This window comes from Siphateles boraxobius, unplaced genomic scaffold, assembly GCF_051911475.1.
Source record: "Siphateles boraxobius isolate OS27281-9 unplaced genomic scaffold, OSU_SipBor_1 31, whole genome shotgun sequence".
In the NCBI taxonomy this organism is placed as follows: domain Eukaryota; kingdom Metazoa; phylum Chordata; class Actinopteri; order Cypriniformes; family Leuciscidae; genus Siphateles; species Siphateles boraxobius.
The window spans coordinates 3,580,771-3,607,471 of NW_027508931.1; the positions used below are offsets into that span (position 1 = coordinate 3,580,771).

The following is a 26,701-nucleotide window of genomic DNA, read 5'->3' on the forward strand; positions in this document are numbered from 1 at the left end:
GTAGAGTGATCTCAGAGAGTTACCCCTCGCTACACTTGCTTTTCCCTGAAAGGAATGCATGAATACCCTTAATTATTGGCTCTCTCAATTATCTGCATAATGACAAAGGGAAAGCAAGTCAAGCTTCAAATGGGAGTCCAATTGAGAGCATCACACATTGGCACCTGTGGACTTCTCTGCTCTCCACTCATAGAAGTGCAGAAATGAAGCGGAATAGGTTGGAACATCAAAAGGAGATGTTTAAATAGAAACTCGCAAAAAGTAAAAATAAAAATGAGAATGAGAATTTAACAAAACAGGCATAAAGTATAAAGAGATTTCACAAAAAAATATTTTGTGTTTTTGTGTTATTGTTTAAAAATTTAAATATTAATAAAATTTGTTAAAAAAAATTATTCTATTAGATTAATCTTTTTAGAAAATATATAATTATTCCTACCTCTTTTTCATTTTAAACATAAACCTCACTTTTTTTCAATTAAAACATATATAGATCATATCAAAAGTGATCAAAGTGATAATCCTGCAAAAGGACCATTATAGCAAGAGATTTTTTTTCTTCTCAATTGAATGCACGAGTGTTCGAAAGTTTGGGGTCGATACAATTTTTTTCATTTAAGTCTCTTCTTTAAAAAAAACAAAAATATAAAAACATTTTTTATGAAATAATATTACAATAATATTACAATTTTTATAAAGAAAGAAATACATTTTATTTATTGTAAATTAATTTAAATTAATTAAAAATTACTCCAATTTGTGTATGTGTGTATATTTATAAATCTCGATACACCGATACCAGCTGCGCGTTCTCGCTCACTTCTCTCCGACATCAAATTGACACACACCGCCTCCTCTCACTCACTCGTCTCATTCACTCCGGTTAAACAGTGCTTGTATTGCGCATTTTTTTACTCGTTCCCACAGGTTTCGCGCTCACACCTAAAACGTGTGCACCATTGATCAATATAAGTGGAGCTCTCATAAAGCCATCTCTCAAACAGCTCGCGAGAACCAAATTGCCATTTTTCGTGGCTTATTGCGCTTAAATGGTCAAATACATAAATTATGTCACAATGCTGCCTATCTTGCCGAGTATTCAAGGTAAATACAGTCAGTTTTGGAACAAAAATAGTTGAGAGAAAATGCATGTTGTGTAACAGTATATTGGATCTATGCATAAGCTCTTAAAGTGACAGCAGCCTAGTATCCCTGCTGTTGTCTGTCCGGTTAATCAAAGAACAAAAGACAAAGAAAATCAATCTCTGCCCTTGACTGAATAACTTTTGTAACTTTAATTGTAAGCATTAATCTGTATTTAAAAATGTAAAAAAAAAAATTTGTAAATGTAAAACAATATTACCCACAATACCAAAAAATGATGAGATAAATTATCTGTATGGTGCTATATATGGCAGTTTTCCCTGTGCTATCAAAAATGGTATCATAGGTATATCGAAGGGGGAAATTCCAGTATCTTGACAACACGCACACAAAAAACAAAAAACAAAACTCATCACTCTAGATATGTGTAAAGACATACAGTTTGCATCTTCATGTACTTGGATTTACAGGCTTTACGGTGGAGAAAACGACAGAGAGAGATAGGATGGGTGGGGAGTGGAGAGAGGAAACCTTCCTCTATCTCCGAGCCCGATCACCGGCAGATCAGGAGCCCGCTTTCCAAGAGTGCCTCATTTTCAAATCTCTTATCGCACCCTTTTTAAGTATCACAGTTTCCCATTTTTACATGTCATTTGCATGCTGCTCATCTCACCTGGATGCTGTTTTCTTGGAGGGATGTATATGCGGAGATGTGCTGCTATTTGCTTTGGGTTCATACATAGGAATGAATGTGCGTAAGTGCTTTCGGTTGTATGTGTGCGAACGAGGATGGAAAAAAGGGAAAGATGGAGAAAAGGAGAGAGGAAAAAAGGATATGTGTGTGAGAGAGGCGGATGAGAGAAGGTTTCTGATTGTTATCGCCCTTCCTTTTCTTCTCTGTATTTTTGGAGGATTCACACACTGACCTCTTTGTTAGGGACAGTATGAACCCCTTTTTCACCCCCCCCCCCCCCCCCACCCTCCTTTTTGGGAAAGAAACCATTTCCTGTGGAAAGGAGATTTAGAGAGGGATAGACAGAGGGATAGGATTGGGAGAAGGGGTTGGAAAAGTGAGAAAGGGATGTGTGGAGAGATATGGAGAGGAATAGATAGTGAGAAGGAGATGGAAACAAAGAGTGTGGCGGAGCATGAAAAGAGGGATATGGACAGATGAGGAGAAGGATAAAGGTGGAGATAGTAGAGAAACAGGAACAGAAGAAGATAACGCTGGAGTAAAAAGCTGAAAAATGAGAAAGAGAGGTAGAGAGGACTGGTACTGAAAAAACATACAGTGGGAGCAGGGTTAGTTTTCATTTTAGTCGTAGAAGTTTTTCTTTTAACATATCTGTTTAATTTAGTTAATATTTAATTCAATGTATTGTATCCATTTTAGTCCATTGTAATCTGAAGTGACATATAATTTTAATCCACAAAAATGAAATTTTAGTTCTATCAGGCCTGTGACTGATGGTGTGAAATGTGGGAATGATTCAAGGGCCCCCAGAATAGGGGCCCAGAATACCTGGGCATGATCATGTTTTACGAATTTTCTGTTTTAGATAATGTTTAGTACATTGCACTAAATAATGTATGCATTAATTACATACTCTGACTAGCATGTGACTTGAAAAATGAAAAAAATATTATTCTCACATACACTACAGTTCAAAATGTTGGGGTCAATAAAGTATCCTGAAAAATGTATTGATGTTTCCTCAAAAATATTAAGCAGTGCGACTGTTTTGAACATTGATAATAATAATAAGAAATGTTTCTTGAGCACCAAAACAGCATTTTCAAAGGATTTCTGAAGGATCATGTGACACTAAAGACTGGTATGGCTGCTGAAAGCATAAGAGACTTGTTTCAAAAACATAAAACTTCTGACTGACCCCAGTCTTGGCTCTTTCGGTTACAGCAAATCAATCCCCAACACACTATGATTGGATTAATTGAATCAAATCTTTTTATCATTTTCTTCTCGATTTAATTTTCTCATTTTCGTTGAACTACAGTTTTGATTAATCTTTTCCCTCCTACATTTATTATCGCCAAGTCAACAAACATTTTTCTTCAGTAAATTGAGACAATTAACACTTGAGTAGATGCCTCATTTAACAATGGCTCTTTTCTGACTTGCACTGGTCCACACACCAGGGCTTCTAATTTCCACTGGCAAGTGTTGCATCACAGACCACTGCAGGATTATTACACATTGTGAGATACATACTGTCATATCTTGAGCAAACACCTTTTAAAACCTTGTTCCACACTATCATAATGAGCATCGGTTTTAGTGTATTTGCACACTGTTTAATGCGTTAAACATTTACATGTGAAGCATATGGAGTGTACGTTCCAGAGACGCATACATTATTTCTAAGAATGTCAGAAAAACCGGCCTTTCCTTTGGCTGCTGGAAGATGAGTTCAGAAAATTGTCCAAGAATCATTTGCATTCAACTTTTATCAGAGCGAGAGGAGGACGTTTTTTAGAATGATAACGCCGCGAATGGCACGCACCAGGCTTGACTGTGAGAGTGTGTTTATGGTGTTGTGGTATGATGGTGATGCACAAGTGTGTGTTTGTGTGGAAAGGTGCATCTACCTCTTTTCCTGATGGCGTGCGTGTGTAAGGAGGAGAGAGGGAGTCGAGGGGGCTGGTTAATATCAGACCAAATAATTAGATTCGCTATCAGGGCGGCGGCAGCAGTGCGGGGATCAGGCAGATTAAAGCACGGCCGTCGTCATTAATATTCATGAGGGAGCAGGGCTCGGACGAGGGGGCTTAGACTGTTCCTCAAAGCTCCGCACTCTGTGGGGCTTAAAGAGCCGTTCTCAAAGTACCCTAGTTCCTTGTGTGTGAAGGGGGTGGGGTGCATATTCAGCAACACCAGGTTTACGCTCTAAAACATGTGCCGTTCCTCCTTCACAATAGTGTACTTTCTGATTTCTCCACGCTGTCTTTCAGCCACCCACGCTTAACAGAGGTGCCAGGACTACATTTTTAGGCCGGTTACAACAAGAAAACCTTATTTATTACCTTTAAAATGTAGGGTGTGTTCACACTTGTAGCTCGGTTTGCTTGGTTCGTTTGGTCCGGATTTAGTCCTGGTCCGCTTAGCATTCAGATTTGCATTTTTAACACCGAACCTTAAGGCATAGGGATATGTGCACAACCTGATTGGTCAGCTTTTATGACGGATTGCGTATTTTTTTGACAGAACTTACCGATCATCCAAAACAATGCTGTGTGCTGGAATAAATGCGCTTGTTGTATGTGTGTAGCTACATATGATAGTATTTTGTCCAGCTGAGAACTCGTGGAGAGCTCATAAAATGTGTGAAGGAGTCAAAATAGCATCAGGAATCCCTCCGTAACACACATACACGATCTGCTGCGTGAAGACACTGTTCTGATGCCTTAACTGTGATGGGCAACATCACGACTATGACGAGAAAAAACAGGTGTGTGTGAGCATTCTGTCCTTTTTAGTGTCTCATCTTCCTGTTTTTGGTTAGTTTACATGTCTTTTTCATTTTAATCAAACCAAACATTGTGAACACTGTCTGCCCAGTCTTTAACAGTTGGTTTCAACTTAATGTTGGTTTATAAATGGTATAGTATGATGTTCAGATACATTTAAGCAGGCTTCAAAATTGATACTTGAATGGAAAAAAAAAAGTAAGACATGATCATGGAGGTTTTTTTTTTTTTGCACTGCAGAATAACATCTTAATAAACGTATAATTAGCAAGTCACTACAGATGTTACTTTAAGTAGACTTGCCTATGCAACATAATTCAGTGTGTGTCAGATGATCAACTTTGAGCTTTATGAAATATTGGTCATTTTATACATAGTCTTGTGTTCATTTTTTGCCCAAATTATGTCTGGTCAAAATAAAAGGACCCGCTGTGTTTGTCTTGATCGATTTGAACCGGTTCTTGTTCGCTATTCACAATGGGTCATAACCATTTACGTCTTCACTTTACTCCCCGTGTGCAGATCTGTCTGTGTGTCAATATGTGTGTGTGTTTAATTAGAGAGCGCGTTTGTCTGGAAGTGTTTTGTCAAAGGCGAGGGCTGACCAGGCTGCCCTCTCCTTTTGTGAAGCTTAAAGTCGAGTCGTGTTAAATGAGTCTGAAACAAATTAGCAGAAGCACGCAGCACTTATGCCACAGACGGCTCCAGCATTGGGTTTCAAATTAAAACAAAAGGAGCCCTATCTCCTTATCAGCACTAGTTCCCCATGAAATACAATACGGACTGTATCTTCAGGCAAGAACAGACAGAATTAGAAAGAAACCCTTCAGCTGTCCTCCTCTGCGGCCCATCTCTTTTCCTCATCCTCACGACTGGTGGCTTTTTATCCTTCTTTGCACAGTTGAACTAATGTCTTTTTCATTTTCTCCTGTCTTTAAAGTTGATTTGGTAGCATGTCAGGGATATAAGGACTAGTCTCCCCAAGGGTATGTCTTTAACTTAGTGTAGCCAAGTGAATGAAGGAATGGGAATCTTTTCTTCCATATTAGCCTATTAATGAACTTGGCCTGCAGAAAGGCTGCCACCTAGTGGAATGGACCAGTCACACTCAAATAATCTGCTCTTAAATGAGACGTGCAATTTAGTGAATTTCAGCCTGAAATCTACCCTTCAGTTCATGTACAGCCTGTTATCAGCAGCACCATATAATGGCTTTATTGTGATTAACAATGTGGTTGACATTGAAAATTACCCGCCAATTTCCCATCAAACCTATTAATGCATGATTGAGCTGAACAATGAAATGATTGTGTGGGAGACTCCAGGTGTGTTTATTAGGATATTTGCCAGCTGCCAATACACACTTCCACCTTTGCAAACTCTGTTTAGTTTAGTGAAAATGTTCAGTTGAAATGGATCCAGTATACCCGCGTGATATCCCCTTTCCAACCGCTCTTGTAAATTTCCTTTGAGATTTTCTGGGGGTTTTCCCACTTCTTTTCCCACTCAAGGGAAGTTAAATTATTAAAAAACTGTTTATTGGTCTGGAAGTGTACGTCTGCTTGTATGATATTGCGAGTTAAAAGAGGTAGGCTGGATGCTGAATTTTAATGGCACAGTGTCAGGAGGAAGGGATTAAACGGGCATGTGCTTTTTGTATTTCTTTGAACTTAACTTAAAACCATTTCTTAAGCTGAAAAAAAGTAAGTGTCTATCACAGATAAACAGGTGGTTTTCTCTTGGAAAGCGCAATTCAAAAGTGGTTTTGTAGTGAATAGACAGCTGAAAAATTTAGGAACAGTATGTAATATAGGAATTAGTCGTGGTTCAACCTTACGGCTGTACTATGCTTTAGAATAAAGGCAAACTAATTATTTTGATAATTTTTGAGAAATTGTATGTTCATAAGTCAATTGTGTATTTTACATATAATTGATTTGACTTCATTTCAGGATTCAGTTTAAAGTTTTTAAAGCAAATCATCTTAGGAAAGTACTGTATTCCAGCATATTGACAGATAATTGCATGATGATGACAAAGTCCTTTCATGTGTATTAAGGATGCAAAGGAACCTATTTAAAAATTTCGAAAGAAAATGAGAAATCTTAAGCGAAAATATCTTTCATTTTAGTATAATAGGGTCTTTTTTTATAACCTCTCCATTGGATCTGCTGTAAGTGTCCCACTGAATCCTCCTCTACCTCTATCTCTGTTCTTTTAAAATTGCAGGCTGACCGTTTTTCTTTCCCTTTGTGTGTTTTAGAGCCCTGTAATGTTTCTGGAGTGTGAGGAGCCAGACTGCTGGCTCAGAAGAATTCCTGTGACCTCAAGCCTCACTGAGTCAAACTGCACCATCTACAGTCAGGGTATGACAAAAAAACAACAACATCTCTCACATTCTCTACCGTATTAGATGGAGAGTCTAACAGTGACCGTTTGTTTTCCAGGAGGAGCGTTATTCTGTAAGCTGACACAGGTGCTGTCCAGCGGAGATGCTCTTCTGGCAACTCTGTCCTGCTCCACAGCGGATCATTCGGCAGCGACTCAGACCCACGGCGTGCGAGTGAAGGAGGAGCCTGTGTATCCCGCTGCTCTGCACACTGAGATCCAGCTCCTCCCACAACAGGCTGGCATGGCTGCCATCTTAGCAACTGCTGTCGTTAATAGTGAGTCACTGCTTGCTGATAAACACAACATGTCTTCACAGTTTCTTGCATTTTTATGAGTGTGTTTACATCTGTGATTAGGGATGGTGGGCCGTGTTTTTGCATATGTGCGTAAATCATGATACATAATGCGTAATAGATTCAAATTAATTGTGTTTGATTTAGTTCTACTTCTACTGAAAGTACCTGTTTTTTTAGACACTATAACATGACAATATTCTTTTAATACTGATTTAATACTGATCATATCATATAGAATATTTTTTAAATATTCCATGTCAATACAATGGTATATAAATGTGGTAATCATTCAGTTGCACAGTATATGTGAAGTTTGGGGTATTTTTTTTTTTTTTTTGCTTTGAAAGATATTAATACTTTTATGCAGCAAAGATGAGCTAAATGTAAAAGTCTTTACTATTTCAAATAAATGCTGTTCTTTATTAACTTTCTACTCATAAATAATCATCCTGAAAACGTTTCCACAAAAATAATAAGCGTTAGAACTGTGTTCAACATTTTCTAAAATCTAAAAGAAAACATTTATTCTAAAAAGAAAACATATTTTAGTGTCTTCTGTGTTTTTAATCAAATAAATGCAGCCTTGGTGAACATGAGAGACTTCCTTTTTTATTTTTATTTTTTAATCTTACCTGATTTAACCCACCCAACTCAACCTTTTGAACATTTATGTATATAATAACATTAAGAAATATAATTTGAAAATCATTGAATACATTTTGTTAAATCATCACTGGCTTTTTCAGTTTTTTGTAGTTTACCTCAATGGTAATTAAAAGTCATTGTGCATTTACTTTGGAAATGAGACAAATACATATTTTTGTTGCATTTTTAAAGTTTGTGGATGTTACCAAATGAATTGACAACTGAGAAGACATTAGTTCAGCCATCAAATAAAACTGCAAAAAGAATGATAATTTTCATATAAGTTCACAATGGCAACTTATTTTACCATTGGATAAGGACAAGATTTCACCTTTAAGTTGCTTTTCATTCATGTCCATCGCCAATAGATGGCAGTGTTGTGTCAGTTCTGACAGCGGAGGAGTTAATTGGCTGGCACAGCCCTATCTGCAACATCAGCTAAACTGCATGAGGAGTGGGAGTGCACACGGACATGCCATCATGAAGACATGAATCACTGTAAATAAGGCTAAAGGGTAAAAACATGATCAGCCCAACTTTGCGCTTCCTGCTGCATTAACTGGGCTGCAGGTAGACGGATAATTGAGATGTGACGGTCGTTATCAAATATACCCTGTTCAACATGTCGCCTGACACCAGATCAGGCCGATTACGTGCACACACTTTTGCGCACATTACAAACTCTATGTGCCCGTTGCCGTGGAGATGATGGAACACTTCTGATTGCTTTCTCTGATTTAGAAATTTGAGTATTATGTTTGTGTGCGATTATATATACAGTGGGCGCATTGCTAAACATTGAACATCCCACATAATATGGTTAAATAAATGGAGGATATCAGTTAAAGTGGGCTTTCAGAATAAATGTCAGAAAAACATTATTGCTATTATGCAAGTATGCATTTTCTAATTAAAGTTTTTATTTCCATAATCCATGTTCTGTCCTTTTAAAGCACACAAATATCCAACATCAGGAAATGAATGGATAACCTTCACTTAACATCCTCTGTGATAAACTATCTTGAAAGCATAATTATTTGTTACCTTTGTTCTTACTAGTCGTATTTTGTGTTCGTGTGTGTGCAGAGGATATTTTCCCTTGCAAAGACTGTGGGATCTGGTACAGAAGTGAGAGGAATCTTCAGGCCCATCTTATGTACTACTGCGCAAGCCGCCAGAAGCAGCAGACCGCTGCCTCTCCTCCACAGGACAAGCCTAAAGATTCATACCCTAACGAGAGGCTGTGTCCCTTCCCGCAGTGCAACAAAAGCTGCCCCAGTGCCAGTTCTCTGGAGATCCACATGAGAACACACAGCGGTGAGGCGCTTTTCTGACAGTTTCAATGTTATTAACAATGTTTTAGTAAAATGTCATTTATGTCTGATTTTTAAGTAATTATGTGTGTGTGTGTGTGTGTGTGTGTGTGTGTGTGTGTGTGTGTGTGTGTGTGTGTGTGTGTGTGTGTGTGTGTGTGTGTGTGTGTGTGTGTGTGTGTGTGTGTTGATGCGTCTCCAGGAGAGCGGCCATTTGTGTGTTTGATTTGCCTGTCAGCTTTCACCACTAAGGCGAACTGTGAGCGACACTTGAAGGTTCACACAGACTCTCAGAATGGTTTGTGTCATGGCTGTGGTTTCATCTCCACAACTCGAGACATCCTGTATAGCCACCTGGTCACCAGTCACATGGTTTGCCAGCCTGGCTCTCAAAGTGAGGTGTACTCACCCAAACCACCACTGGCTGGAGGTAACAGCTCTAATATCTATAATCTCTAATATCTATATATATAAAATTAAAATAAACTGTTAAATTAATAATATAACGTATTGTAATTATGTACAATATAATTTGTATTATTTATATATATATATATATATATATATATACATATATTTATATATATATATATATACTAGTGCTGTGCGTTAAACGCGTTATTAACGGCGTTAACGCAAACACATTTTAACGGCGTCAATTTTTTTATCGCGAGATTAACGCTCTTTTTGGCCTAGCAAACAACACCACACCGGATAGCTAGACCGGAAACAAAACAACAGGCACGCCGCACGTACTTGTTTGGGCTTGCGCGCCGGCCAAAGAGTAGTAGGCTAACGATACGTTTTGAGTGGATGGCGCGAGCGCGAGACGCCGATCTAGAGACGTGCACTCTCAACGCGATAGAGTGCGGCGCGGGACTAGATTTGATGGCCGAGTGCGAGGGCGGGCTCGAGCGGTAATGCACTCACTCTGTGTGCGGATACGGGAGAATAAAACGATTCGCGGGACTCCCGCAAACTAGAAATATCTATGAATAAAACATAAAAACTAATACATTTTTATTCATGTTGCAGAAAAGCAACAAGAACAACTAAAACAAAATAGAAACGATTTACAGGCCAGAGTTTCTTTTTATAACATGTTTGCAGCGTTGAGGGATGTAGCCAATCACAGACATATGAAGAAGCATCAGAAGCATTTAAAATAGACTCCCCTCACCGCTCAAAAAAAACTTTTTGTTCAGTGCTGAATTCTGTAAGCTGGCAAATCCTCAAATTATAACAAACAAAGTGTATATATTATGAAAGATGCATTGTGCAGTCAGGTTCATTGATAATAACAGATGTGTGAGATTGCGATGAACTGATGTCAGCTTTTTAGGAATTATTAAGGGAGCGCACTTTGCGCGCATTCAGTCATGCCAAACCATGCACTCAGTAGCCTGCTTGCTTTTATGTTATAACAGTGGTTTGTGTGTTAATGCTTTAATAACAAATAATTTATCAGGAGCATTTATGCTGATGTGTATGGTGGCGACACGTAGGCGAAAGTATTTGGAGGTAGCCTACAAAAAAAGAGTCTATTTGCGGGCGGGAGCGGGACAAAAATGTTGCGGGCGGGAGAAAGTAACATAGAAAATAGTTGAGAACGTCAGTTATAACGACCCACGTATGAAAAAAATTGACGGGTTTAAATCGGGCTTGGGCTCATGATTACAGTTTATGTGTCGGGCCGGGCCGGGCTCGGACACAATGCGCACGGGCTCGGGTCGGGCTTGATTTTTTGGGCCCGATCTAAGCTCTACAATGGATGACTTCAGACAGAAGCACATGGATACCACAGCTAAGAACAAACTTACTGCTGATCCACTTTTCCATGTTGATAAGAGCATTAAAATTAGAAAAAATAATGAGACAAATAGAAATCAAGGGACATTTAGAATAGATAAAAATGTGCGATTAATCGCGAGTTAACTATGGCATTAATGCGATTAATCGCGATTAAATATTTTAATCGTTTGACAGCACTAATATATACACTTGTATAACATATTTATTAGAGGTGTAACGGTACACAAACATGACGGTTCGGTACGGGTTCGGTACAGCAGGAGGGAAAAAACTAAACATAAAATTGCTTCTTTTTTTATTAAACTCTTTTTTTCTAACAAATATGTATATGTTTAAATAAATTCTATTATAATTAAAATTTTCTTAAGGATAAAAAAATATATCTTAGCTAATCCTGTAAATTATATAGGGAGCCCTGAATTACACATTACTATAATATTAAAGGTTACAATTAACAACAGAGCCCAACTTCTTAAATTGAGTTACTATTTATTTTAGGATATAATAATTAACACTCAAATAAAAAAAAACATGTACTGTAAATTGCACATAAGGCAGGTTTTGCAATAAATTCTAAATCTAATTTTAAAGTTAATTTTCTACTCCAATTCATTTTTGTGAATATAATCATTTACACAGTGTCATAACTTATTTTCATGACAAATTTATTTAAACATACATTAAATAATCAAGACATTACTAACAGGTTAAGTAAATATAATGAATAGGCTAATATAGTGCATGAAATGCTTCTCTTAAGAGTTCATTTCTCTTGTGAACTAACCTGCTGTCAACACTAAATGCATGAGGTTAATGTAATGCTACATGATATATTATTCTCCAGATGTTTTATTGATATCTTTCCCACAGTTTAATGTCATTTTATAATATATTGAAATATACTGTCTGAAACTTTTTCAGAACTATTCATCAGATCTCTCGTGACTTTTAAAAGTCTAAGTATTCTTAATCATAAGACCTAAAGGAGTCTTCCTGTATCTGAATGTCTGTAATTCTTTTCTTTGTGACAGGCTTGAGTCCAGGAGACTCTGGCATTGTTCTGAAATGTCAAGTGTGTGGCTACTCTGCTGACACACCTGCCCTACTTCAGCAGCATGTCCACACACACCTGGAAGTGAGGGTTCCAGCTGAGAGGAGCCCCACTCCTCGCCAGAGCAGTCCTTCTTCCTCTGAGCTCCCAGACCTGCAAGACAGGGAGCTTGTTGCCTGCGTGCCCCGACCCGACTCTTCGAGCCCAGGAGCCAATGGCAGCTCGGCCTCTCAAGATTGCAGTCCCCTCAACCAACTCATCATCAAAGAGGAGCCATGTTCAGACTATGAAACCGATGCAAAGGAAGAAGAACATGTGGGCAGTCCTCAAGTAAACGCTGTGGAGGCAAGCTCACCTCAGCCTAATTCCCCTAAGTGCCCCACCGTGGTGGCGGTTAAGACAGAGCCGGCCAGTCCCACCCCAGGTTCCAGTCCCGCACACTCTGGAACAGGGAGTTCAGTTCTATCTGGAGGGGCGTTGTTCTTACCACAGTACATGTTTAATTCTGAGGCTGCCATAATGCCACAAGCGTCTGAGATATTGGCAAAGATGTCTGAAATGGTTCACAGTAGGCTTAAACAGGGACAAGGACCTGCAGTCGGACAGCAGACCTTCTATCCACCAGGCTCTCCTGCCAGCGTTCAAAAGGGAGCCACTTGCTTTGAATGTGACATCACCTTCAACAACATCAACAACTTCTACGTCCACAAGAGGCTTTACTGCTCCAGCAGGCATCAGCAAGGAGAGGCAGCAGGTCTGATGAAGGAAGGGGCGGTCACTGCAGCTGCTCCTCCTGCTGCCCACGCTGCTTCACCCCAGGCCAGACCGGTCAGTCGTGCGGCTTCGGCCTCTCCTAGCTACCCCGACCCTGCAATAGGAGGCACAGCCTCTGAGCCCAAGTTAGTGGAGGTGAAAAGTGAGGATTCAGGGATGAAAGATCACACCTGCTCGTCATCCTCGGAGGGAGAGGGACCTGGGGGTGGGCAGGCCAGCGAGGGTAGCCAAAGTCCTAGTGGCTCCGCTGAAGACGCAGACGACGATCCCACTCGCACCTTCTGCCAGGCCTGCAACATTCGCTTCAGTCGTCATGATAACTACATTGTCCACAAGCGATTCTACTGCGCCTCGAGACATGATCCCTCCAACCAGCGGCCCCATTCTGGCAAGACCGCCTTCCTTCCTCAACCTATCCGCACACGCAAGCGCAAGAAGATGTACGAGATCCACATGGCTCAAACCGAGGCTTTGGCTAATGCCACTGCTTTGCCGGCAGCAACAAGTCTGGGGGTGAAACAAGAGGGCCCTTCCATTCCTCCGTTGCCCCACATGTCCACACCAACACAAAGCTCAAGTCCTGAGGGTGATGGACCCATCGACTTAAGTAAAAGACCCCGACTAAGAGAAAGCCAAAGTGGGGGCAGCATTCCCACTCTCCCCCTTACTGACTACCATAAGTGCACCGCCTGCAGCATTAGCTTCAACAGCATTGAGAACTACCTGGCCCACAAGACCTACTACTGCCGGGCAACTACCCTGCAACAGCAAACTATGGAGCAGCTTAACCGGCTAAAGAGGCCCGCTTCCACCTCACCGAAGAACCGAGCTGTGGACCTGCACTCTGATGCCAAAGGACTTCAGACTGGTAAAACTGCAGTGGTTGCGAATCCATCCACCTTGCTTGGCTCTGAATCCACCCCTCCACATGTTCAGGGAGCAAAGACCCCTAGCACCTCCCCAGTGATGTGTCCCTACTGCCCTCCCAACAAACTGCTGACCTGTGATCTGATGGAGCATTTTAAAACAATGCATGGTCTGGTGCTCACACTACAGCAACATCTCGACGCGCAGTCCGCTGGAGTCAGTCCCAGTTCTAGCCTAAGCCCTAGGGAAGGAGCTCCTCTCAGCCCTCCTAAACCAAGTCTTCGGCCCCATAAGGACAGTGTGAATGGCCGGAGCATCAAGTTGGAAGCAACCTCTCCTTCCTTACCTGTACTTAATGGAAGTCCAGTAGAACCCCAGTCTGTGGGGTCTGGTTCTCCAAAAGCCGTACCCCCAGCTCTCTCCCCTACAGTAGTAACTGTATCACCTGTGCCTGAAGTGCTAAGAGAGGTTGGGAAGCTAGGCCACACCCCATTGCCCATACTCCTCCCTGAAAAGGCGGTCCTTGCTATAAACCACACCCACACAACTCCGGCCTTGCCTAAAACACCCCTCGCCTCACCCGTGCAGAATGGGAACACACGCTACTGCCGGCTGTGTAACATCAAATTCAGCAGCCTCTCCACTTTCATTGCACACAAAAAATACTACTGTTCTTCTCACAGTGCCGAACATGTCAAGTGAGCCTTCTACCTAGTCAATTCTGCCATTCCTCTAATGCATAGAAGTGCCAATCACGGCACTGCCCGACCTGATCTGGACAGAGCATGATAGCGGGACTGTTACTAGACAGATACAGAGGTCTTCATGCCGACCATGTTATCTGGAGTTGTTACTATGGTAACTTATTACATGTTATGGGTCAAGTTTTTATCACACTAAGAGATGAGACTACCTGCACACAGAATGTGCCCCACTGACCTATTCCCACATTCCTGCAGACTTCTCATTTCACTTTTAAGTTTAGAAATCTGCTGATGGAAAGTAACCCTTTAATTAGCTTTTGAACATGGTGTTTTAATCACTCCTATGTTTTTATGTTCCTTCTAATCTTTGATGGCATTGTATATTTGTAAAAGATTGTTTGTCTGAGCCATTTTTGTTCTTTTGTTCTAAATTGCTGATTTGAGGTAAATTCTGACCCCTAGTGGAGGTCTCTATAGAACCCAGTCGGCAGATTTTTGTCAAAAACACTGACTCAAAAATTGTTTGTAAAAAAACTGAGTAACCCAGTTGAAATGTCACCTGGTTACCACCAGTTCAAGATGAAAGAAAAATGTTTAGAAACTATTTATCATCTGATTCCTAATGCATTTCATGTGAGTTAAATACTACCTAGTTTCTTTTTAAAGAAATACTTCTTTGTTTTAATACTGTCAAAAGGAACCATTTCAATCTGCAGTGTGGTGTATTTTCTTGGTTCTTGAATATTTCATATTTTATCTTTTTTTGCATTGATCAATGGGACTTGAAGTAATTCTGTAAGTGTTGGTCTAGCACGGGAGAAGACGGCACAAACTATTCTGTCTCAGTATTTGGTCTTGGCTCCCAGACAGACGTTTTCCATCAGATTTTTAGGACAAGGTTTGGATTTCAAACAGTGTAAGATTTTTTTTCTTTCTCTAGTCACCAGCTCACCTTGTCTTTGTCCCTAACAAAAAAACCTTCACTGCATCAAATCCAAAACCCTTTTGACCTGCTGAAAAGTGCCATCTGTAATCTGACAAACTTTCATGGACATGCAAAGAAAGGCGTGTTTGTTTGGTCTTTTTGTTTCTTTTTAATTTTTTACCTTGAAATGAAGTATAACAGAAGATTCATATCAATGTCTTGCACACTGTTGAATAATGTTGAAGGCCACTGAAAGCAAGAGAATTGGAAACTGACTCATTGCTCATATTGCTTCTTTCTTAAACTGGCAATGCAACATCACTCTTGTCCTTCTCTCGTTTGCTCTGTTTCTCTCATTCTCGATGACTCAGTGACGTTTTATGCTCCTCTACATGTGCGTGTATGTTGAAAAGAACAGCGTCATGCAATCTATTCTCCTGTGCAGGCTACCTTGGCAAAGCCTTAACAAAGACTCTCGTCACTATGTTTGAAACAACGGGTCACTTATGTCCATGCTCGTCACTCTCGCCCACTAAGTGGACTTAGTGTATGTTACAAGTGGTGTTTTCCCATTTCCTGTGTTACAAAAAAATCAACCTCAGTCATCTCTGTGGTAAGAACAGGAACACGCAAAACTGCGTGCAAATGAGAAAAGTTAAAATTTCTCTCTGCTGTTGTGGTTTGAAACGGTACTGCAACCGTCATCAACACATACAGGGGCGTTTACAATTCCATTGTTTTATCATTTAGCGACTGTCACAAGTCCGAAAGACCAGTGCTGAAAACCTTTGACCTTTCCAGATCTCTTTCTATTGCACTGTGTTGTACAAAAATGCTGAATGTTTTAGTTATAGAAGCTTTTTTGTATGTATTTATGTTTTTACAGCACTTTTTCTTGTCCAAACCTATCCCCGAAGGACTTACTCGTGAATTTAGAACATTTTAACACAAGTGAAAGGTAATTAAAATACTTTGTGAATAATTAAAAATGTTGATGGAAAAATAATGAATGTCAACCTTTTTTTTTTTTTTTTTTTTTTTTTAAGCTACAAAAAGTTCCACTACACACTTGTCCAAACTATGCATGGGAAATAAAGAGTCCAGAAGGACATTCAAAGTGCAAGAGAACTTGTCGTACTCTTCTCTCTCCAAGTGGTTTTTTAGACTGTGATGCAACACACGTTTTGCATTTTGGGAACTTTGCATAGCATTTTTTATGACGAGACTTGTTTATTTTCCCCTTTGGTTTAACCGTTTGACACACAATGTTTATATTGGAGGCAAATTTTACTTTTATGTGTGTGAGAACAATAATCAAAGGGATAGTTCTTTTTAAAAATTTGAATTATGCAATTTCCTCATGTCATTCAGGCACTGTATGTTTTTCTTTGTTTAGTGAAACACATAAAGAAAATATTTATTTAGAAGAACATCTAGACTGCTTTTTTCCCTTACAACTAAAGTGATGTTTTCTACTGTCGAGCTCCTCAAAAGCAGATGAAAGCCCCATTCCAAGTCTTCTAAAACTACACTTTAATGTGTAAACTTTGGAATTTTTTTTTTGTCATATTCACCCGGTTTTACAGACAAGGCTTAAGCCTATAGTTCCAGATTAAAATGCATGTTTGAGCTGTTTTAATTGAAAGTAACTTGCACTGACAAATCTTAAAATATGCCATTGTTTTGTCTCAAGATGCACACCAGTAATATTTTTTTTTTATAAAGGCATGTTTATAAAATATACTTAAATGTCCTAATTGAACTAAGGCCTAATCCTGGCTTCATCTAAGCCCTGTCTGTGAAACCAGGCCATTAACAGACTATCTTGCCTTTTGCTGTGCTTTTTTTTTTCTTCTTTTTTTTTTTTTTTGCATAATTAAATCAGTTAAATTAGTGTTTTTTGTACTCAAAAGAATGCATGGACATCTTTGATGTAACTTTCTAATATAGTGTTTGTTCTTGCGAAGAGTCTTTTGTTCTACACTAGCCTACAAACAAGTTCACATCAATGTTTACATTCACAGACTGAGGGTTGTTGTACAAGGTAAATTATTTCTAATAATGGTTCTCCCTCCACCCCACACACACATACATTTATTACTGTGGTGGTTTTATCAAGCCTTTTTGAATTATAAAAGTTTTGCTCACAACGCCATTCCAGAAGCAAAATGCTTTTACAGCACACGCGTTAAAACCAAGCTGTAATTATCTAATTAAAGTGAAGCTTTCTTGTCTTCATTTTCGTATCAAGGCTATTCCCCCATGCTCTTTAAAAAGACTGTTGGATGCCTGTACCTGTGGATTCATCTTCATTGTGACTTCATTACCCAGTCTTAGAGAGAGAGAGAGAGAGAGACACCCACTCTGTGTCCTCTTGACATCTCATATCATTTCAAGGCTCTGTGCTTTTATTTTGTCATCAGTTGAGCCTTATATCACTTGATGGGGAAGCTGTGTGGAAAAAGAAAGAAATGTTTCACAAACTGAGTCACATCAAAATGAGGTTTAGGGAATAAACGGTTTCTTTAACTTGTGTCCTGAGGGAGCCAAGCACAATTTTACCTTGCAGTTTTCATGGTCATAATTAATGATATTTAATGAAAAGGTTTTGTTGAATAGTTAAATTCCATTTGGTATTTTAATGGACATAATACATCACAAATTGTGGGGTTGGGTTCATAAATGTTCCATTTTTGCATACACGGTTCCTGTAGGAATTGAGTTAAGTATTATTAAGCATTTTCCTGACTTGCAGTAGCATGGAGGTCATAACACAAGACCTCAACAACAGCCTCAAAGGAGCTAACAATAGGATTTGAACTGGAGCCGTCCTTGACTCCTCTTTTATTCATGGTATAAAACTCTTTTCTCCATTTTTACAAATGTATAGTAAGCCTTTACAGTTTATAATCCAAAGGTAGTATACTCTTAATCACACATTCTTAAAGGGTTCAAATGTTCTGTTTTCACCTGAAGTCAAAGGTATAGCCATTGTTTACTAATTCCATTTCATGAAGTGATGTATGTATGAGCATGGAACTTTATATCAAATATATTGACTTGATTCATCTGTAGTTAGAGATGTCCAATAAAACAATTTAAAAATGAGGTTAGAGAATAAGGAGTCAGAGGTCTCCTCTTTAGGAACAATTACAAAGAACCTGACATGTTTTTCCTTGTAGCAATGCTTTTAAATCTCATTTAACATTCAGTTTACGTATTCGCCATTTATCGTAGTTCTGGCCCATATAGATCTCCTTTGGAAAGGAGACAAAGAGTGAAAATAGTCTGTCTGTGCAAAATACACCAATCAATAATAATAAACAAAAAAATTAAACCAAAGTTACACCTGTAGTGCAAGAATGCAATTTAGCACAGCATGTAACAGACAGTGATGATTCTAATCAAGTGGTACATGTAATCAAGTGCATGTTTATGAAGGTCAGACTATCTTTAGGTGATCATAATTCATGCTTTTAATATCTAGTGGTGCTTGTTTGGGTAATTTTCTTTAAGTTGTTTGAATGATGTAAAATGGCACAGCCTTTATTTGTGACAGCTGGCAATGCAGATAAAGTCAATGAATGCAATTTTAGATGCTGTGTATTCTCGAATCGGTTTTGAATTTTCTGAATGGCTTTTCAATCGTGTGTCGTGATGTTGCTGTACCTGAAGTACCCCAAAGCAGATAGCTGTCCACTTTGGCATCCCCAAAACACATCAAGTGACAGATATGTTTCTGCAACCTCCACTGGCCTTGGCTGAGCTCATCTCTGAATATGCTTTGGCACCACTTTGTTTCATCAGTGTTTTTTTATTTTAGGGCTGACAGGAATAGTGGAGATGAACAATAATATCTATGCGCATGGTAATGCTCTTCAAATGTTGTTTCAGTATGTTTAACAATAAAAACAACAAAAGATCATAATCCACCTTTCTTGCACTTCTTACATTTTATATTCACACTCATTCTCTAATCCTTCTGGGCAGGACGTTTAGTGATAGGGTCAGTGACCTTTGTTTATTTTCAGTAAACAACTTTACCATGCCCAAGAGGCCATTCCCCTGGTGGGGTCCTCACACCGAAAGGTCATTGCAGACCCAAGGAGGCATAGGCCAGCGCTATTGCATCAACTATCCTGGCGGGTTCGTCCTTCTAGCCCCCCTCAGGATCTTGACTTTTAAGTCAGCCTTTCTGACCGATTGGCTGGCTAGCGAGGCATGGTGGGCCGTGATAGCCACCACATATACTTGTAACATCGATGGGGTGCGTCCCGCATCCAGAAATTCTTGTAAAAATGTCACTACGTAAGGGCATAGAGACGCCTAGTAGATAGCGCTCTGGCCTCTTAAATGGTGTTAATGAAACTCTGGGGAAGGCACAAATGCTCCAGTCAAGAGGCTATAGATGGAGGCTCCACATCTTGGGTTGAGGATGCCAAATTGTCCCTTTACCTGGAAAAGGAAGTCCCTCCTCAGTGGGATTGACCAAGGGGCTGATGACAGCAGTTGCACCATCTCGGGGAACCAATGTTGGTTCTGCCAGAGTGGGGTCACTAAAAAGACCAAGCGTCTGTCCTCCCTGATTCGCCTGATGACCTGAGGGAGCAGAGCTACCAGGGGGAAGGCATGCAAGTGTGAGCTGGGCCACTCATGGTATTGTGCATACTTCTCCATTGAGAAGAATATTGGGCAGTGAGAGTTCTCTTCAGCGGCAAATAGGTTGACCTCCGCTTGCCTGAAGACACTCCAGATCATCTGAACCATCTGGGGGTAGGATCTTCATTCCCCTGGAGATGCTCTGTTCCAGGACAGCATGTCCGCCCCTTGGTTCAATCCGCCCGGCACTTGTACCACCTTCAACGAATGGAGGTTGTGCAACTCACTTGTGCACTGTTCAAGCTGTTCAAGAAACAGGGGTTTCCTTAAAGCGTTAGCAACTAACGCAATGCGAGTGAACCGAAAGGGAACCACATTAATCAGCAGCGTGACAGTTGGAAAATGCAGTAGGGTTGCGTGGTAAGCAACAAGCTTTCTAGCTAATTGTATGTCTATCATGACATCGTAGTCATTTGTTACTTTATATTGTACATGTCGAGTGTACTGAAGTAACCTAATATTTAAAATGTAAATTGATGAGCCTTATGGAGATAATTTTTGTGTCCCAGATAAATATCCAGTGCAATGCCCTGATTGCAAAATAAATTTAAATTTTTTTTTTAAATGTTAGCTACTTTGTAGTTTAAAGATATATTTCAAAAGTGTAGCTTGAATGTAGAACTTGTTTGAATTATGTGGAGCTTCTATTTTAAAAGATAGTATGTGTGTGCAGAAATACTTTGAGGGTGGTTTTATTTGTAACAATGAATCATCAGAGATGTAGAACTCTGAAAAGTTTGTTAATCATTGCTGAGATGACTATTTGTTATTATAGAGAAGATAGAGAGTTAGCACTAAAGACTGTCGTGAGGTAGAGGCTAATAGTTATGGTTTTAAGATACACACACCACAAGACAATCAGCTCCTTAACATCCAATCATCAGCATTTCTAATGAGCTGTTCTTTATCAGAGTCACATAGCTGACGATCCTTTCTGATGAATGCTTTCAAGCAGCATTCCCACAACGTTCAAAGAGCTGTTATAACGAGATGCCCAGGTTCTGAACGTTATGGATGAATGTTGTAATACAAAAGTGCTATCAACTCCTCAGGTGTCTTACCACTCGAAATTGATAAACTAATGATTAGAGCATCACGCCAGGAGTGATCTGAGTGTACTGTCTACATAGTTCTGACCTCTGTCCTTGTTATCTCATCTTTCATCTGTTCTAGATGTATTCTCTGCAGGCAGGCATTAAAGTCCATGTCTATTAGTGATGCAGAGGTATGCTTTTTTTTAAGATGAGAGACTGCACAGTCTGCAGGAGAGGTGAGTAGGCCTTTCTTTCAAACATCTTACAATGTTGGTTTTAATGATGGGCTCTTCAGTAGCCACTATCCTGACCAGATGATTCAAATCTTAGAAAAATATACAACCAATCATATGTAGGCCCCCAGAAGTGCACGATTTGAAAGGCCAAACCTTGGTCTCACAGCAATTGACAAAGTGAAAAAGAACTGCATTTATATCATATGCATTAAATCAGGTGCATTTATACAAGAAATGTTGTGTTCAAACAGATGCTGGCAAGGTCAAGGTGTCTGACCGCCGTCAGGGGTGTTTGTGAGTCACTCTTTCCTCACAGCATCCCTCATTAGTCCAACACACACTTCTAAGAACACCTCTGACTCTCACATTCAGCCAGAGATCTTTTATTGTTACACTATTATCGTTCCAGTCCTTTATCGGCATGTGATAATGTCTCTACGTACTGTATTGGAGATGTGTGCTAAGTTAACAGCTCAAGTTGAAGTTTAAATTGTTGCCTCCCTTTTACCAAACTAACTTATGATTTACGGTCTCCTCTTTGGAATTTTCTTGAGAATGTATGTTGAATGTCCTTATCTCGTGATTTCTGCCCATTTTGGTGCAATTGCCCTTCACTATACCCTTGGATATGTTGCCGTGAGATACCTGTACCACTGTTGTGTTATTGTAAAACTATAAAAATTAATTAAAAAAAACTTTAAGTAAAACTTGTATTTAGATTTATGCATTTAGCAGATGCTTTTATTCAAAGCGACTTGCGATTTTTTGCGACTTGCGAAGTACTGAGAAAAGACTGTAAAAGAAACAATGTGGACAAAATACTTTTTTTCTTGTATATGTACTGACATTAAAACATCATGCTTACACTCTAATGTAGATCCTTAAATGCTTTACACATTCGTCTTGCTCTCACTTTCTGTTCAAACCTTTCTTTTATACTTCCCCAATATTATATATCATATCTTCTAAGCACCTTTTTGACATCACAAAATTTAAGGAGTGATATTATAGTTCAAACTATTTTTGGCCACTGGTTTCGCTTACAGATTTTTCTCAGTAATTTCTGTTATAGGAAAAAATCTGTAAGCATTTTTTGCAGAAAACCTATTGTTCTTGGCACAAAGTACAAGAATGTGTCATAAGGGTGGTGCAATTATGTTTGCTAGTTGGATGTCATCTGGCATTTATCCAGTGACTTTCAACCCTGTAACATTCAATCTCAAAATATTAGGTAAAAAGGGCTTTCACAAAACTTGTTTTGAAAGAGAAATGTCATGGGCAAACTCCACTTGGCTGTTTTTTTAGCATTAGCAGAATAATTGAAAAATATCCATCTATCTATCCATCCATCCATCCATCCATCCAAAGGCAATCTATTTGGTTTTTGATGTGTTTAAACTGGTTCAGATGGCCTAGTAATCTGGCTTATTTGGTGTTTAGCTTCTCTACCAGCATGACCAGTATGGTAAAGTGCCAAAAACTCCTCAAAACAGACCAGCTAAACCGGCAAAGATCAGCAAACCTTAGTTTATTTTATAAAAGGTCTCCAATGAGGTTCAAAATCCGTTGAGCCTGCAGGACGCGATTGGCTCTGATTGGTTTTTCTACTGATGATTTTCTACTGTTTTTTACTAGCTTTACCCTAGACTTCCTACTTCATGCTCCAAATGTGGGATTTTATAAGCATATCAGTTGGTTAATTAAAACAGCAGCAGGAGAACATTTGACAAATCAGAAAATGATGCTAAACTAGAGCAGACAGACACAAGTCGCTCTGTGACTGGAGATGTTATGTTGCGCTCACTCAGTATTGCACTTAAATGGACATTAACTAATCATGAGTGGTGGTAAGTGCTAAAAAATCCGAAGATTGCCTTTTGGTGAGTGCTTGGGACTGTGTATTGCTGATTAGAGTAATGTGTTTTTACATTATGTGTTTGAAATGTAAACTAGAGTTAGACCTGTATCAGACAACCCACTAGACACAAATCTGCCTTCTGCCATTTGAAGAGAAGTCCTTGTTGGTCCAGAGATTTATACTGAGCAGGTTTAAATCTCAATTGATGGAGCAATTAGAGACACAGTGTTGCTATATTTGTCAGATCACAGAGCCCTGATCTCACCTCCGAAAGGATGATTGGGTGCCAATCATAAATATGGCTTAACCTTGCTGTCAGAGTTCATGTTTATACGACTAATAAGGATAAACAGAATGTCAAATTCTTGTTCAAATTGGGTTGAATGTTCCAACAGCCAATAAGCATGTATATTGGGTGTGAGACTTTGACAGTACTTCCCTTTTCTGTACTTTTAAGGACAAGGCTTAAGCTTAGTCCATGCTTGCTTCAGCTGTTTTTTAACTGAAAGCAACTTGCACTTACATATCTTAAAATATGTTCATGTTATTGTTTAGTCTTAAAATGCACGCCACCAGTAATGGTTTTTTTAAGCCACATTTATAAATGCTACTTAAATGTCCTTATTGTACTAGTGTGATCCTGGCTTTATCTAAGCCCTGTCTATGAAAGGCCTAAGATTTTTTACATGTATTCATTTAGCATATGCTTTTATGTAAAACGATAAATGAGGAAAAACACACGCTACAATTTGCTAATTTGCTCTATAATTCTCAAATGTTCTCTTCTTATCTTCTATCAGGTTTATCTATCAAATAGTAGGCCTATTTCAATGGTTTTCAAACTTTTTTCAAGCCACTAAATATGATGATCACCTTTCAAATGATCTTTGAGAGACAAATATAAAAGGCTGTTATGGATAAAACTCTATTAAGTATTTAGAAAATGTTATTTATTTATTTATGTTTTCCTTGGATTATTTGATTACTCATAAGTTAACAGAGAGGCTTTTGAGGTAAATGATACAGGGTTCTGCACTGCTAATTTGCAATATAATGTATGCAGATCTGCCGTGCATGTTCCTTCCAAAACCTATGACGGATGGCTGGATGATTTTCGAAAGGTTAACTAATTATTCACGGTTCTTATTCTTTTCATTCATGAATATCATTAGTGATTAATTATTGCACATAAATTGTCATGGCAGCCGCTCCAGTGAGAGCTAGTAGAGTGACAGATGTCTGTAAAGGCTGGGAAAACGGTATTTCATTGTATTTTCTAAAACATATTGTTAATCAAGTTATTGCTTAAATGTGTTTATAATCTTGCGGAATGAAGGAAACATGTTTAAAGCAATTACAGTAGTGTTGGTTGTTTAATGTCTCCATAGAAACGTGGGAAAATGAGGGAAGAGAGAAAAAACTCTTAACTGTTATAATGGCCTGAGCCAAATTGAGTTGAGAGCTACAGTAGATGCTTTACTTTGAACTGCTTGATTGGAAAATTATCAGCCATAAGCAAGGCCCGTTGAGTTCCCTGGGCTCTGAAGACCTCGGGGTCTTCACATTACATGAGAGCGTCTTTCAGCGAGGAAGTCTCTTCTTCAGGGTCAAATGTGAACTCATAGGCTGGAGAAACTGTGTTGCCACTTAAATACTTCTGGCTGTGATTGAAAATGAATGATACTATTAACTCACGTGAACTATGTTTTATATTACATCTGCTGATGATGCTTTATTCAGTAATAGAATAGTTAGAAGGATGATTATGATTGTAGTCTTTGAATTCTTTGTTCAGTCTTCACTTAGAAATGCACATTTTGATGCTGTATCATCACCACCTATCCATCTATATCTTTCTATCTATCATCCATCCATCTTTGTTAGGTCTTCACTTAAAAATGCAAATTTCTACAAAAAAAATCTACATTGAAAAGTTTAAAATGTACTTAATTTTTCTTTTGCAAATTTTTGTCAGATTTTTTAAAGTAAATTTCACATATGGAATCTGCTTAACTAAGTTAAGTAAAATGAACAAAGAAAATAAGTAGCCAGTGAAAGTTTGAGTAATTTCTACTTAATTGAATTTTACTTCAACTTCTTGTTTCATTTTTCTCAAACAATATAACACTGAATTAAGCCATGTTTTTAAATTGTGTGCTTTACTTAGAAACAACGAAGTAAATAATACAGTAGATATTGTGTAGTAGACTACAGATATATAATAGAAGTAACATGCCCACCCGAACACAGAGATCTCAATACTTGGTACACAATACACAATAACGGTAAAATTCGTTGGATCATTTTTGAGTATGAATGTGTCATATTGAGGCGAAAATTAACTCCAGATGTCACAAAACAGCAAGTTACTAAATCTAACAACAAAAACAATGATAAAACAGCTGGAAATAGTGAAATATGATACTGGGAACACCCGTGTCACAAAGTTGAGTGGGTCTATCTACCTTTGTTTTTTTTACAATATAAAAGTATTCCTGAATGGTAAAAAATAAATAAACAAATGTTGGCTATAGGTAAAAGTGCCTACTAAATTATTATTTTTTTGATTAATTTTTTATGTTAATGTTAAAACTGTGAAGCATTATAATATATTCCAAACTATGTGAATAAATTAACAGGATCCCTACTTATCTGAGAACACCACTGGGAGGACTTTCAAAAAGTGCCATATTACTTGGGTTTATGACAACGTGAATTCAGCTCTCATGTACGTTCTCAGACAGCTGTGACTCAATTTGTGTTAATCATGGCTTGTCACATCATTGTGTGTACAGTGGTTATAAACCCTCACTCCTACACAGTGTTTTCATTAACCAGTACCTGTTTTAATCCCCTCAATGCTGAAATTGATGAAATCATCAGTGTTGATGTCAGTAAGTTGCCCTTTTCTCACACAGAAATAGCAGAACCATTCGGAACCTCCCCCTCTTTCCTATGTGGTTGCCATGGCAGTGAGTCATACCAACACAAAAAAAAACGGCCACATTCTGACAGTAACATAGCTAGTGTTTTCCATTAAAACAGTAATGTATTGTGGAAAACAATGCATTTTGGGCAATATTTTACACAGAAAGCAACTGCTGTTATTTACAGCCCATTTTCAACGCTAATATACTGTATTTATGGATTACGGTTTTGTACTGTAGTAGCCTACGCAGTGCATTGTGGGCTAGTGCATTTGAAGTAATAGCACTGAATGGGTGTTTCACAGTTAATGTAGGAGTTTGAGTTTCAGGGACGGCTTGGCTTCGTGTAAATGGGCCCTGAAACTGACTGCAGTGAAGAGCGCGTTTTTTTTTAGGGGCGCTTGAATGACACCGTAAAAAGGAAAACTTTTTATGCATTTTAGCTGTTCATTCACACGACAACTGTGCTTTGGGGGCCTGAAAACGCAAACTTTAAAAAATGATTTTAAAGGACAGTTTTATAGGACGTTTTTGAATACTATACCTTGATCGTCTCCGTGTAACCTGCAAAAACTCGAATTTGTGAAAATGGTGACATCGTGCGCATTCGTATTATGTG

General features: G+C 38.8%; 1 protein-coding gene across 3 annotated transcripts in view; it reads left to right on the forward strand.

Annotated features, from left to right (window-relative positions):
• zfpm1 (zinc finger protein, FOG family member 1) overlaps positions 1-16,491 on the forward strand; it is an 84,780-nt gene extending 68,289 nt beyond the window's left edge. For 2 of the 3 annotated variants that reach the window (XM_077193381.1, XM_077193382.1), the window contains exons 5-9: positions 6,854-6,956; positions 7,038-7,256; positions 9,009-9,239; positions 9,438-9,665; positions 12,079-16,491. In XM_077193381.1, coding sequence (XP_077049496.1) covers positions 6,854-6,956; positions 7,038-7,256; positions 9,009-9,239; positions 9,438-9,665; positions 12,079-14,441 — 3,144 coding nt within the window. In that variant the 3' untranslated portion in view covers positions 14,442-16,491. The remainder of the gene's footprint in view (positions 1-6,853; positions 6,957-7,037; positions 7,257-9,008; positions 9,240-9,437; positions 9,666-12,078) is intronic. The other variant, XM_077193383.1, reaches the window with a different exon arrangement.
• Positions 16,492-26,701: the final 10,210 nt, after the last annotated feature.